The sequence below is a fragment of the Mobula birostris genome, chromosome 17 (genome assembly GCF_030028105.1).
Source record: "Mobula birostris isolate sMobBir1 chromosome 17, sMobBir1.hap1, whole genome shotgun sequence".
NCBI classification, from domain to species: Eukaryota; Metazoa; Chordata; class Chondrichthyes; order Myliobatiformes; family Myliobatidae; genus Mobula; species Mobula birostris.
Genome location: NC_092386.1, coordinates 2,473,040 through 2,488,183, shown reverse-complemented (window position 1 = coordinate 2,488,183; position 15,144 = coordinate 2,473,040). Strand labels below are relative to the sequence as shown.

At 40.1% G+C, this 15,144-nt stretch overlaps 1 protein-coding gene across 5 annotated transcripts in view; it reads right to left on the bottom strand.

Moving 5' to 3' along the window:
• The window catches only part of mctp1a (multiple C2 domains, transmembrane 1a), a 559,392-nt gene that overhangs the window by 35,482 nt on the left and 508,766 nt on the right, over positions 1 to 15,144 (bottom strand). For all 5 annotated transcript variants that reach the window (XM_072281200.1, XM_072281201.1, XM_072281204.1 and 2 more), the window contains 2 exons: positions 14,796 to 14,905; positions 10,875 to 10,984 (listed from right to left, as the gene is read on the bottom strand). In XM_072281200.1, coding sequence (XP_072137301.1) covers positions 10,875 to 10,984; positions 14,796 to 14,905 — 220 coding nt within the window. The remainder of the gene's footprint in view (positions 1 to 10,874; positions 10,985 to 14,795; positions 14,906 to 15,144) is intronic.

The following is a 15,144-nucleotide window of genomic DNA, read 5'->3' as shown; positions in this document are numbered from 1 at the left end:
GATTTTTCAAAAATTGTTGGACTCTGGCATGGTGCCAGAGGACTGGAAAGTTGCAAATGTCAATCCACTCTTTAAGAAAGGAGGAAGGCAGCAGAAAGGAAATTATAGACCAGTTAGCCTGACCTCAGTGGTTAGAGTCAATTGTTAAGGATGAGGTGAAGGAGTACTTGGTGACAGAGGACAAGATAGTACAAAGTCAGCATGGTTTCCTTAAGGGAAAATCTTGCCTGACGAACCTATTGGAATTCTTTGAGGAGATTACAAGGAGGATAGATAAAGGGATGCAGTGGATGTTGTATATTTGGACTTTCAGAAAGCCTTTGACAAAGTGCCACACATGAGGCTGCTTCCCAAGAGTCCATGGTATTACAGGAAAGTTAGAGCATTGACTGATTGGTAGAAGGCAGCGAGTGGGATAAAAGGATCCTTTTGTGGTTGGCTGCCAGTAACTAGTGGTGTTCCGCAGGGGTCGATGTTGGGGCCACTTCTTTTTATGCTGTGTATAAATGATTACGATGATGGAATAGATGGCTTTGTTGCCAAGTTTTCAGATGATATGAAGATTGGTGGATGGGCAGGTAGTGTTGAGGATGCAGAAGGACTTAGACAGATTAAGAGAATAGGCAAGACAGTGGCAAATGAAATACAATGTTGGAATATGCATGGTCATACACTTTGGTAGTAAAAATAAATGTGCGGATTATTTTCTAAATGGGGAAAAAATCCAGGCATCTGAGATGGAGAGGGACTTGGGAGTCCTTGTGCAGAATACCCTGAGGATTAACTTGCAGGCTGAGTCAGTGATGAGGAAGGCAAATGCCACGTTAGCATTCAATTTGAGGGGTCTAGAATACAAGAGCAACGATGTGATGCTGAGGCTTTATAAGGCACTGGTGAGGCCTCACCTTGAGTATTGTGAACAGTTTTGGGCTCCTTACCTAAGAAAATATACGCTGACATTGGAGAGGATCCAGAGGAGGTTCACAAGGATGATTCTGGGAATGAAAGGGTTGTCATAAGAGGAACATTTGATAGCTCTGGGTCTGTACTCACTGGAATTCAGAAGGATGAGGGGGGATCTCATTGAAAACTTTTGAATGTTGAAAGGCCTAGTCAGAGTAGATGTGGAAAGGCTGTTTCCCATGGCGGGGGAGTCTAGGACAGGAGGGCACAGCCTCAAGATAGAGTGGCGTCCATTTAAAACAGAGATGCAGAGAAATTTCTTTAGCCAAAGGGTGGTGAATTTATGGAATTTGTTGCCACATGGAGACCAGGTTGTTGGGTATATTTAAGGCAGAGACTGATAGGTTCTTGATTGGACACGGCAACATGGTTGCAGGGAGAAGCCGGGAACTGGGGTTGAGGAGGAGATTAAAAAACAGGATCAGCCGCGATGGAACAGACTCGATGGGCCAAATGGCCTCATTCTGCTCCTCTGTCTTATGGTCTCAGTCTGACTTATTGTTCCTCTCAACCCCGTTTTCCTGCTTCCTCCCCATGGCCTCTGGCACCCTTACAAATCAACAACTTAGCAAGCTCTGCTTTGAATACGCCCAGTGAATTGGCCTCCATAGCCATTTGTGGCAATGAATTCCACAGCTACACCACCCTCTGGCTAAAGAAATTCTTCTTCATCTCTGTATCCTGAGGCTGTGCGCTCTGGTCCAAAACTCTCCCACTAATGGAAACATCTTCTTCATGCCCATTCTATTCATGGATTTCAATGAGATCCCCCTTCATTGTTCTAAACTACAAATACAGGCCCAGAGCCATCAAACACTTTTCATTCCTGGGACCATTCTTGTAAACTCTATCTAGGCACTACCCAATGCTAGCTCATCCTTTCTTAGGTATGGGACCCAAATTCAAACTCATGTCTTTGGATTGGGGTGCAGGCAGAAATTTGTCTGCCAGGACAGGAACTTAACTCCACCTCAACTATACTCTCCATATTCAAAAAATATATTTAACTTGCAAAGAAATCCAAATGTTGCAGTTAAAACAGGGTGGCTGATCTTGGAGTCTCTTGGTTTAATTTATACCTAATTATCCCAGAAGAAAACGGAAAGACATCACCCCATGTTGGGCAGTGAGAATGGTTCAATTAGGTTCCACAAGAACTAAGAGGAGGACAATCAAGCTGTAGTGATGGGGACTCAATAGTCAGAGGAACAGACAGGAGATTCTGTGGACATGAAAAGGACACCCAGATGGAATGTTGCCTCCCAGTGCCAGGGTCAGGGATGTCTCAAACTGCATCCACAGAAAGGAGAGCAGCCAGATATCTTGGTACATATTGGTACCAAAGACGGGAAGGAAAAGCAAAGAGGTCCTGAAGAGAGAAATTAGAAGCTGAGAAGCAGGACTTCCAGGGTAGTAATTTCTGGGTTACTACCTGTGCCACATGCCAGTGAAGGTAGAAACAAGATGATTTGGCAGATAAATATGTGGCTGAGAAGCTGGTGCAGAGGGCAGGGCTTCAGGATCTTAGATCATTAGAATCTCTTCTGGGGGAGGTATGACCCATCCAAAAATGACGGGTTGCACCTGAACGACAGGGAGATCAATATTCCCGTGGACAGGTTTGTTAGAGCTGTTGGGAAGGATTTAAACTAATTTGGCAGGGGGGTGGGAACCAGAGTGAAGGGACTCAGGATTGGACGGATGGTAAAAAAGCAAAGATAGCGTGCAGTTAGCCTGTCAGGAAGGGCAGGCAGATGATAGGACAAAATTTGCAGTCAGCAGGATGAGAATCAGTGCCTTAGGGATGCAGAATCAAAAGGGTAGTAAATACAGAACTCCAAGTGTTAGATCGCAATGCACGGAGTATAAGAAATAAGGTGGATGAACTTCTTGCACTTTTACAGATTGTCAGGTATGAAGTTGTGGCTGAAGGATGGTTGTAGCTGGGAGCTGCATGTCCAAGGTTACACATTGTATCGGAGGGATAGGAAGGTAGTAGAGGGGGTGGCATGGCTCTGCTGATAAAGAATGGCATCAAATCAGTAGAAAGATGTGACGTAGGATCAGAAGATGTCCAAAAGTAGTTGGGATGTGGGCCTCAGATTATAATGGGAAATAGAAAAGGTGTGTGAAAAGGGCCATGTTATGATAGTCATGGGAAATTTTAATATGCAGGTCGATTGGGGAAAATCAGGTTGGTAATGGATCTCAAGACAGCTTGTTGAATGCCTAAAAGATGGCTTTTTAGAGCAGTTTGTCCTTGAGCCTACCAGGGGATCAGATATACTGGATGTTATGTAATGGACTGGAGGTGATTAGGGAGCTTAACGTAAACGAACCCTTAGGAGGCAGAGATCACAATATGATTGAGTGCAACTTTAAATTTGATAATGAGAAAGTACGTCTGATGTAGCAGTATTTTAGTGGAGTAAAGAAAATTACAGTGGTATGAGAGAGGAGTTTGCCTAAGTAAATTGGAAGGAGATGCTGGCAGGGATGACAGTAGAATAATGGTGTGAGCTTCTGGGAAAAATCAGGAAGATGCAGGACAGATGTATTCCGAAAACAAAGAAATACTCAAACGGCAAAATAGTATTAAGTCAAAACTAATGTAAAAGCAAAAGAGAAAGCATACAACAAAGCAAAAATTAGCGAGAAGATAGAGGATTGGGAAGATTTAAAAAACCTATGGAGAGGGAAAAGACGAAATATGAAAGCACACTAGCAAGCAATATCAAAGTGGATAGTGAAAACTTTTTCAATTATGTAAAAATAAGAGAGATGAGAGTGGATGTAGAACCACTACAAAAAGAGGTCAGAGAAATCTCCCAGGATGCCTGGAGTTGGAGGAAGTGTATTGGCATGGATAGTGGACTGATTAACCAATAGAAGGCAGAGAGTTGGTATAAATGGGTGTTTCTCCAGTTGGCAGTCAGTGGTGAGTGGGGTGCCGCAGGGGTCCGTGCTTGGCCCGCAGCTGTTTACCATTTACATTGATGATTTGGAAGAGGGGACTGAGTGTAGCATAGCAAAATTTGCTGATGACACTAAACTGAGTGGAAAAGCAAATGATACTGAGAATGTGGAGAGTCTGTAGAGGGATATAGATAGGTTAAGTGAGTGGGCCAAGGTCTGGCAGATGGAATACAATGCTGGTAAATGCGAGATCATCCACTTTGGAAGGAATAATAGAAGAGCAGATTATTATTTAAATGGTGAAAGATTGCAGCATGCTGTTGTACAGAGGGACTTAGGAGTGCTTGCTCATGAATCACAAAAAGTTGGCTTGCAGGTACAACAGGTTATTAAGGCGGCAAATGAAATGTTGGCCTTCATTGCTAGAGGGATTGAATTCAAGAGCAGTGAGGTCATGCTGCAACTATACAGGGTACTGGTGAGGCCGCACCTGGAGTACTGTGTGCAGTTCTGGTCTCCATACTTGAGAAGGATATACTGGCCTTGGAGGCAGTGCAGAGGAGGTTCATGAGGTTGATTCCAGGGATGAAGGGGTTAACCTATGAGGAGAGATTGAGTCGCCTGGGACTATACCCTCTGGAATTCAGAAGAATGAGAGGGGATCTTATAGAAATTTCATACAAAATTTTGGAAGGGATAGATAAGATAGAAGTAGGAAAGTTGTTTCCATTGGTAGGTGAGACTAGAACTAGGGAACATTGCCTCAAGATTCAGGGGAGAAGATTTAGGATGAAGATGAGGAGAAACTCTTTTTCCTAGAGAGTGGTGTATCTGTGGAATTCTCTGCCCAGGGAAGCAGTTGAGGCTTCTTCACTAAATATATTTAAGATACAGTTATATAGGTTTTTACATAGTAAGGGAATTAAAGGTTATGGGGAAAAGGCAGGTAGTTGGAGCTGAGTTTACGAACAGATCTTATTGAATGGCGGGGCAGGCTCGATGGGCCAGATGGACTATTCCCACTCCTATTTCTTACGTTCTTATGTAAATATTTATGGGAGACAAGGAGATGGCAGACGAACTAAATGAGTACTTTGCGTCAGTGTTTGCTGTGGAGGACACTAGCAGTGTGTCAGATGTTGAAGGGTGTGAGGGAAGAGAAGTGAGTGCAGTTATTATTACAAGGGAGAAGTTGCTGAAAAAGCTGAAAGACGAAAGGGTACAAAAGTCACCCGAACCAGAGGAACTGTACTTTAGGGTTCTGAAAGAGGTAGCAGTAGAGATTGTGGAGGCATTAGTAACGATCTTTCAAAAATCATTGACTCCGGCATGGTGCCAGAGGACTGGAAAACTGCAAATATCATTCCACTCTTTAAGAAAGGAGAAATTATAGTTCAGTTAGCTTGACCTCAGTGGTTGGGAAGATGTTGGAGCCAATTGTTAAGGATGAGGTAATGGAGTACTTGGTGACACAGGACAAGATAGGGAAAAGTCAGCATGGTTTCCTTAAGCAAAAATCTTGCCTGAGGAACCTGTTGGAATTCTTTGAGGAGATGGCTTTGCTGCCAAGTTTGCAGATGACTTAAAGATTGGTATAGCGGCAGGTAATGTTGAGGAAATAGGTAGGCTGCAGAAGGACTTAGACAGATTGGAGAATGGGGAAGAAAGTGGCAAATGAAATACGATGTTGTAAATGCATGGTCATGCACTTTGGTAATAGAAATAAATGCGCAGACTATTTTTAAATGGGGAGAAAATCCAACAATCTGAGATACAAAGGGACTTGGGTGTCTTTGTGTAGAACACCCTAAAGGTTAACGAGGTTGAGTTATTAATGGGGAAGGCAAATGCAATGTTAGTCATTCATTTCAAGTGGTCTTGAATACAAGAGCAGGGATGTGATGCTGAGGCTTTATAAGGCATTGGTGAGGCCTCACCTTGAGTATTGTGAACAATTTTTGGCTCCTCATCTTAGAAAAGATGAGCTGGTATTGGAGAGGGTCCAGAGGAGGTTCACAAGGGTTATCATACAAGGAATATTTGATATCTCTGAGTCTGTACTTGCTGGAATTTAGAAGGATGAGAGGGCATCTCATTGAAACCTTTTGAATGTTGAAAGACCTAGACATGGTAGATGTGGAAAGGATGTTTCCCATGGTGGGGGAGTCTAGGACAAGAGGCACAGCCTTAGAATAGAGTGGTGTCCATTTAAAACAGCTGCAGAGAAATTTCTGTAGAATGAGAGGGTGAATTTGTGGAATTTGCTACCACAGGCAGCTGTGAAGGCCAGTTTGTTGGGTCTATTTCAAGGCAGAAATTGATAGGTTCTTGATTGGACATGATGTTAAAGGTTACGGGGAGAAGGATGAGGAGGGGGAGAAAAGGATCAACAATGATTGAATGGTGGAGCAGAATCGATGGGCCAAATGGCCTAATTCTGCTTCTATGTCTTATGGTCCTTATAGTCTCATATAGTATAATAGTACAACAGTATAAACAAATCTTGTACCTCACTTCAGGGAAATAAAACTGGCCTCTCCAGTCTCTTCTCATAACTGAATTGCTCTGTCCAAGCCAACACCCTGATGAATGTTCTCTGCACTCCCTCCAGTGCTGCATGTGATATTCACTGGGCACCAACTCCAAGAAGAATGCAGGGAGCAGCACTGGCTGCTACACATTGCTTTTATTTGTCGTCAGTGGAGTGTTGGACTCTATCAATTCTGAGCTACCACTGAACAGCCCCTGCGTATTAATCTGTCTCCATGCCACACTTGCTCCGTGACAGAATGCAAGGTTGCAATTATTTACTATGTTGGCAGTTGTTTCAACCTTTCTGTAATTTTGGCATTCATACTTTAGTATAATTATATTTCAAATTTATAATTTATACTTTGATAAACATCATTTTGATTTTCTCATTATTTCAGAAATATATGACTTCACCAAGCAATTCATTTCTTTATGTATATATATTTTAGAATAGATAATATATTTGAGTTTTACAATAGTATGGGCTTCCTGTCGTTTTACACATTTTAAATTTCTACAACCGCATTAACGTTAGAAATTGCTTGCTTTAAATTATTATTATGTTTGAATTGCTCTTTATGGTTACACAAAGAGATATGTTATTAAAAGAAAGATAAGAACATTAGGATTTAAAATGGGAATGAACTAGATATGCATTTTAATCCAGTAATTCCCCTCCTTTTAATTTTCCTTCACCTAAAGAAAGCACGTAGATATTTCTTGCCACAAACAAAGCTTAAAATTCTCTCTTTATAACTTCCAAAGAATGTATTAACTTCTCAATTCAAGGAGATTCAATGATCAAACAGAGAAGTGAAATGGAGAAGTTTATGGGGTTTACCATAACCATTGTTGACATTGGTTTATGTGATAACTGCAGCCACTGACATCACCTCAGCACTGGACTGTATCGGCACTCCCCTCAGTACTGAACTGACTCTGCAGCTACAGCCTGCAGCCACTGGCATCACCTCAGCACTGGACTGCCATCTTCAGTTGAGGCCTGCAGCCACTGGCATCACCTCAGCGCTGAGCCTGCCTCCATGGATGTGACCTGTCACCATCAGGCTGCAGTGCTGAACGAGCTACGTCGTTGTGGACATGCGTTCAGGGACTTTGCTTTTCATCTTTTGTGGATTGTTTGTTTGCCTGCCTTTTTTACTGCTTGCATGATTTTTTTCTTTACTTTTTGCACTCGGGTGTGGGTTTGTGAATTCTATTGTGTTTCTCTGTTTTGTGGCTCCCTACAAGATAATGAATCGCAAAGTGTATATGGTATACATACTTTGATAATAAACCTACTTTGCACTTTGACTGCTTGACTTATCCGTAATGCTGTGGCCTCTTTCTCGGAGGACTGAGGTTAGGCTACAGTGGAGGACAGGAATAGTTTGAAACTCGATGGATGATATCGGCATGTGACACACCTTTGGGTTAGGATTTGCATATCCACCAGCACATAAACAATCCAATACCATTTTCCAACATAGAACACTGAATCCTCTAGTGATGGGAGCAACATTCATCTCTTGGTCAGTAAAAGAAACTCCTCAGACAAATTGTTTCATGTGCTTTTAGGAGAACGTCTCTGTACAAAGTTGACTTTCGCTAATACCTTCAAAGTTTATGCGTTTTAAATACTATGATATGGGTTTATTAAAAGAGTTAAGTAGAATCTGTTTCTATTTAGATTTTATTTATTTCTGAACGTACAGTGTAATCTCCAACTAAAACATCTTTCATGATTAATATAATTATTATGTTAGAGGATTGGGAAGCTTTTAAAAACCAACAGAAGGCAACTAAAAAAAATCATTAGGAAGGTAAAGATGGAATATGAAAGTAAGCTAGCCAATAATATCAAAGAGGATACCAAAAGTTTCTTCAGATACATAATGGCTTTGGTGCAAAATTTGCAGATGATCTGAAGATAGCTGGAGGGACAGGTAGTGTTGAGGAAGTAGAGTTTTGAGAGGCTACAGAAGGACTTAAACAGATTAGGAGAATGGGGAAAGAAATGGCATATGGAACACAGTGTCAGGTAGTGTACGGTCATGACTTTGGTAGAAGAAATGAAAGGGTTGACTATTTTCTAAATGGAGAGAAAATTCAAAACTCCGAGGTACAAAGCGACTTGGGAGTCCTTGTGCAGGATTCCCTAATGGTTAATTTTCAGACTGGGTCTGTGGTGAGGAAGTCAAATGTGATTTGAGCATTCATTTCGCGAGCATCAGAATATAGAAGCAAGAACGTAATGTAGAGACTTTATAAAGCACTAGTGAGGCCTCACTTAGAATATTGTGAGCAGTTTTGGGCCCTTTATCTTAGAAAGGATGTGCTGACATTAGAGAGGCTTCAAGGGAGGTTCACGAAAATGATTCCAGGATTGAATGGCTTGTCAAATGAAGAGCATTTGATGGCTCTGAGCCTGTATTCACTATAATTCAAGAGAATGAGGGGTGACCTCATTGAAACCTATCAAATGATGAAAGGCCTTAATAGAGTGGATGTGGAGAGGATGTTTCCTATGATGGGAGAGTCTAAGACCAGAGGACACAGCCTCAGAATAGAGGGGCGACCTTTTAGAATGGAAATGAGGAGGAATTTCTTAAGCCAGAAAGTGGTGAATCTGTGGAATTCTTTGGCACAGGCAGCTGTGGAAAAAGCCTTTATGTTTATTTAAGGCAGATGTTGATAGATTCATTTTTGGTCAGAGCATGAAGGGATACACAGGGAAGGCAAGAAATTGGGGTTGAAAGGAAGACCATAAGACATAAGAGCTAGGTGCAGAATTAAGCCATTTTGCCATCGAACCTGCTCTGCCATTCCCCTCCTTAGCCTCACTACCTGGGCCTTCACTCCATAAACTCTTGATAGGTCCAATCAAGAACCTATCAAGCTCTGCCTTAAATACACCCAATGACCTGGCCTCCACAGCTGCCTGTGGTAATAAATTCCACAGGTTTACCACCCTCTGGTTAAGAAATTTCTCTTCATCTCTGTTTTAAATGGATGCACCTCTATCCTGAGGCTGTGCCTTCTTTTCCTGGATTCCTCCACCATGGGAAACATCCTTTCCACATCTACCATGTCTAGCAATTTCAACATTCAAAAGGTTTCAATGAAATCCCCCCCATCCTTTGAAATTCCAGCAAGTACAAGCCCAAAGCTATCAAGCGTTCCTCATATGACAACCCTTTCATTCCCAGAATCATCCTTGTGCACCTTCTCTGAACGCTCTCCAATGCCAGCACATCTTTTCTTAGATGAGGAGCCCAAAACTGTTCACAATACTCAAGGTGAGGCCTCACTAGTGCCCTATAAAGCCTAAGCATCACATCCCTGCTCTTGTGTTTTATACCTCTTGAAATGAATGCAAACATTGCATTTGCCTTCCCCATCAACCTGCAAGTTAACCTTTAGGGTGTTCTGCACAAGGACCCCCAAGTTCCTTTGCATCTCAGATTTTTGGATTTCCTCCCCATTTAGAAAATAGTCTGCTCATTTATTTCTACTACTGAACTGCAATTGGATCAGCCATGATGAAATGGCAGAGCAGACTCGATGGGCCAAATGGCCTAATTGTGCTCCTATATCTTATGGTCTTATTATATACAAAATAATAATAAGGATTACATCTGGACAAGAAGTAAATAATGTCACAAATACATATTGTAATATTAACAGGGGATTAATAATACATCAGATTAAATAAAATTTTCAACAAAAGTAAACTTTGGAACATTTAAGTAAACTCTATTAAATGAAGCAATTCCCTGGATGGGTTAGCAAAGCAGAAGTTAATTCATTACAACACACACAAAATGCTGGAGGAACTTGTAGGTTTTTGTAACTAAAAATGGCGTGAGGCATTTTATGTTTAAGAAAACCATAGCAATTCGTTTATTGTACTCCAAACCCTGAATACCAAGCATGGTAAACAACTTTGCGTAATTACATCATCACGTCAGACCAGCCTCTTAAAGCGAACCTCAACTCAATGTCAGTGACTGTGAATTAAGTACGGTTCGACCAATTATATTACCCTACACAATCAGCAAGTCAGCAGCGTCTATGGAGAGGAATAAAGAATTGACATTTCGGGCTGAGACCCCTCTTCAGGACTGGAAAGGAAAGGGGAAGATGCCAGAATAAAAAGGTGGTGGGGGGGGGAAGAAGGTAGCTAGAGGGTGATAGGTGTAGCCAGGTGGGTGGGAAAGGTAATTCATTAATGACATAACTTCACCAAGTTACTACAATATGATCATATTGGTACACTTTACATTAAGTAAATAGTTTAAGGGACAAGCAACCACATTATTACTTTTTCTATTTGTGGATATAGGGAGCTGTTGCACACCACCAGAGTTAATAGGCAACTCTAAATCAATCACTAGTAAACAAAAATAGCAATGAGTACATTGATGAAATGTGTAAAACAACTTGAAGAAAGTTCGACCTACCCCAGACAAGAAGAATGTATCTGAGAGGAACAAAACAAAGGACTATTGTGCCAACAGTCAGGATGAAAACAGCCAGCCAGCTCAGGAATGGGACTGTCCAGTTGAAGGTACTTGAACAGAAATGAGAAACATTTGATTACATGCAATGAGTCACCACAGTTAAACAGGACAACACTAAACTCATGGCATGAGAATTAAAAACACTTTTTAAATATAAATCAGAGTATTGATGAGACCACACCTGCAATACAATGTGCTGCTTTAGTCCGCTTATTTAAGAAAAGATATATAAAGGATTCCGGTTAATTGGGCTGTCGATTATTTGGGGCAGCTGCTTGTTTGGGACAACTTTTAAAGAACAAAAACTAATCGAGAAAATAGCTGGAATGTTGCAATGAAAATGAAGATTTGGAGGATGCAATCATCAGTAGCATTGTATGAAAACAGTCCACTTCTGCATTAGGTGTCAGCACTGATTTTGTTCATTTACAGTCAGTCAAAGACACGACAGTGTACACTGAATGAACTCCTACATCGATAACTATTAGGGACTAGCATGTAGTTTTATAGTACTGTAGCAGATTTGGTAGTGTTCTAATTGTTCTGTATTTCATTTGAATACATACTTGGTTACTCAGTTTGTCTTTTTTTAAATTTTTTTTAACTATTTCTATGAAATTTCAGCTAGTTGGGCAAAATGTACCGATCCTAATGTGTCTCAATTAACTGGAGTCCACTGTACTTGCACTAGAGGCAGTACTAAAGAAATTTGCTGGAATAATTCCTGAGAGAGGGTATCACAATGGTTGAAAGAGTTAATCTGTATTCTCTGGTGTTTATAAGAATAAGAAGTGGTCTTGTGGAAACAAATTTAATTTGCAAGTTAATAAGCTGCAAGTTTAAACTTGTGGACATTTAAGAGACTCTTGGCTGAAAGAAAAATGGAGGGCTATGTGGGAACGAAGGGTTGATTGAAAGGTTAAAGAGTCAGCACTACTCTGTGGGCTGAATAGCCTGTACTGTGCTGCAATATTCTATGTTCTAAATCAGGGGTTACCAACCTGGGCTCCACGAACCCCTTGGTTAATGGTAGGGATCCATGGCATAAACAAGTTTTGGAACCCTGATCTAAATCCTCAGGACGAAGGAGGTCAGCACAGCATTGAGGGCTGAATGGCCTGTACCATGCTGTAATGTTCTGCTCTAAATCTTCAGGAAGAAGGAGTAGGTAAATGTTTCCAGTAGAATATTAAACAAAAGGATAAAGTTAAAAGACTATGGAATGGTTATAGTGAGATGCATGGGAATTTCCTCTTGTAGGGAGTGGTGAACCTTTGAAATTCTCTACCTCACAGGGTTGTGGAGGCCAGATAATTGAGAGTACTTGAAAAGGAATTAGTAAATTTTCGAAATACCAGGGAACTGAATTGGAAGAGAAGACGAGCTGTGGGCTGAGCCAGATCAGCCCTGATTTTATTGATTTTATTTGGAGATACTGTGCAGACAGGCCCTTCCAGGCCACCAACCCACCGACCTAACCCTAGCCTAACCAGAAGACAATTTAAAACGAACGATTAACCTACAAACCGGTACGTTTTTAGATTGTGGGAAGAAACCGGAGCACCTAGAGTGGTGATGGGGAGAATGTATAAACTCCTTACAGACAGCAGCGGGAATCGAAGTCAGAAGTCCGGCACCCCATGATGGCATGCCATTGCACTAACCACTATGCTACCATTGCACCCCGATCACACTGAATAGTTGGACAGGCTTGGGTGGCCAAGAGTCAGCTCCTGGTCCTGTTGACTGATGTTTTTGTTTATTTTTTTTAGAAACTCTGCATTGCAAATTTAGGTAAAATTGCTACATGCCTTATGAAATGTTTTCTAACTGATTTCATGCTGACCATCTAAAAAAAAAGAGCCAGATTTCAATGGACCAGAACACCTCTTGAACAGCTCACTTATTAAGAACTGTTCATGCTCATTTTGGGTTAAAAATAATCCACACAAAATTTCTGAAAGTGCAACTTGATAACATATGCAATGGTGCATGGCTGTTGGTGAACAACATACAAAATTTTAAACCAGAGTGGTTAAAGTTTTAAAATAAATTAGAAGAAAGACAAGGTGTAAATTTGAAATGGAGAATTCAATGTTATCTCAGGTTAAGAAAGAGAAAGAAGAGGAAAGAAAACAATTAATAAGTCAAAATAAAAGTGGAACAGGAATATAAAGATTCAAGGTACATTTATTATAAAAGTCTGTAGGCAGTATACAACCCTGAGATTCATCTTCCCATATAGAGCCATGAAACAAAGAAACATCATGGAATTCGTTCCAAGAAGAACATCAACTCTAACCACATGCAACAAAAAAATCAAATCGTGCAAATGGCAAAATCGAGTGAGAAACAAAACCACAGAATATAAAACACCAAACCACAAAGTCATCGATAGAATCCAGGCATGTTCAGTTTAGCTCAGTTCAGTTCAATATGGTTATTGGAGCATTAGAAATAGAAAATGTATATTTATTGGAGAATGGGAAATACAAGTCAGGGTAGATTATTTAATCCCTCATATCTGTTTCATCAAGATCATAGTTGATCTTCTACCTCAACATCACTTTCAGCAAGAACTACATATTCTCGATTCGTATAACATCAAAAAAAATCTACAGCTTCCAGACTGAACGCTGTCCAGCCTGTGTTGATGCACAAGATGAATTTCACTCCATGTTTCAGTATACATCTGACAAATAAAGATCATCTTTAATCTCTTTATTTCTAAGAACAATTCGTGATCTGAATGAACAAGAATTCACACTTATAACTGTTTACACTCCGGGCAAGGTAATTAGTATTTAGGCATTAATAATTATGTCATTAAATAAATATTTATGGTGTTGTGTGTTTAATGGATAATTAATGTGCAAAAACACTAACTTCATGAAAATCATAAGGAGGCTAAGGCTGGGATACTATTTTATTAATCTTGCAACAGGCGAGCATACCGTAGTGAGGAACCTGTGGGGGTTGATTGTTAATTTAGTGTTTCTCCTTTGCCATAGTTGTTGGGAAATATACACTTTAAAGTTTAAGTGATGTATTTTCTGTAAAATTTGGCATGATGTATTTTTGAAACTTACTACACTATCATTATCTATGCACAAATGTCTTTAATAATCACCTCCATTATTTATTTCTCATATAATATTCTATTAATTTAAAATAGATGCATCTGGAAATATTAGAAATATAAACACAAGAGATTCTGCAGATGGTGGAAATCCAGAGCAACATACACAAACTCTGCAGGTCAGGCAGCATCAATGAAATGAATAAACAGTCGATGTTCCGTGCTGTGCTCCTTCATCATGACTCCTGAAATATGTCATCAATGAACTTATTTTATGCATACAAATCAGAGTCAGAATCAGTTTTAATATCACTACCATATGGCGTGAAATTTGTTGCATTCAGAGCATTCTGAGATCTTAGTGTTAAATAAAATAAAGGAGAATGCTATTTTTCTAAAATAAAATCCTCTCAGTTATTAAATGCCATACTATTTATGCTTTGTAATCAGCATAGCCATAATCCAATTACTAGCATTGTACAGTTCTTTGTCTTTTCCCACGTGTTAATTAAAAACATCATCTAACTCTAAAAAGACAAATTCCATGTTCTATTTCAAAAGCTACAAATCATTTATCCAAAAGATTAATTACACATCAGCAAGTACAGCGGGTCCTCATTGAAAAGGCTAGTGTGTGCAAAGGTAACTAATGACAGGTTCAGATCATTCATCACCTTGGACTGGAGCTCCCTGACAAATAAAAAGACAGCATTTTACACCTAGCTGAAAATGAATGCAACGTCCATCACAAAAACAGACAAATATAATGTGGCATCACTCACTTCTTTATCCTTTCATAAAAGCAGGCAGCCTCATCCAGACCGTTTTGCACAGACATACACACTTCTTGGATAGCAAACAACTTGTCCATCAAAGTTTTCCTTTCCGATTCCTGAGAGTAAAGAACAAACAACATTTTTGTACTTTGCTATATTTACATGGCAAAAATTTGACAGTATAAATCTTGTTTCTGTTTTAATTGTTGTCATGTGAAGAAATAAACACAGTCTGTAGCTGTTACTTGAAAACAAACCAAAACCGCTGAGATACTTGGGTATGGGATTCGATGCTGTATGATGCACTTCCAAATAACTGAGTTCCAAATCGAAAAATGTATTTTCGATCCTTTAT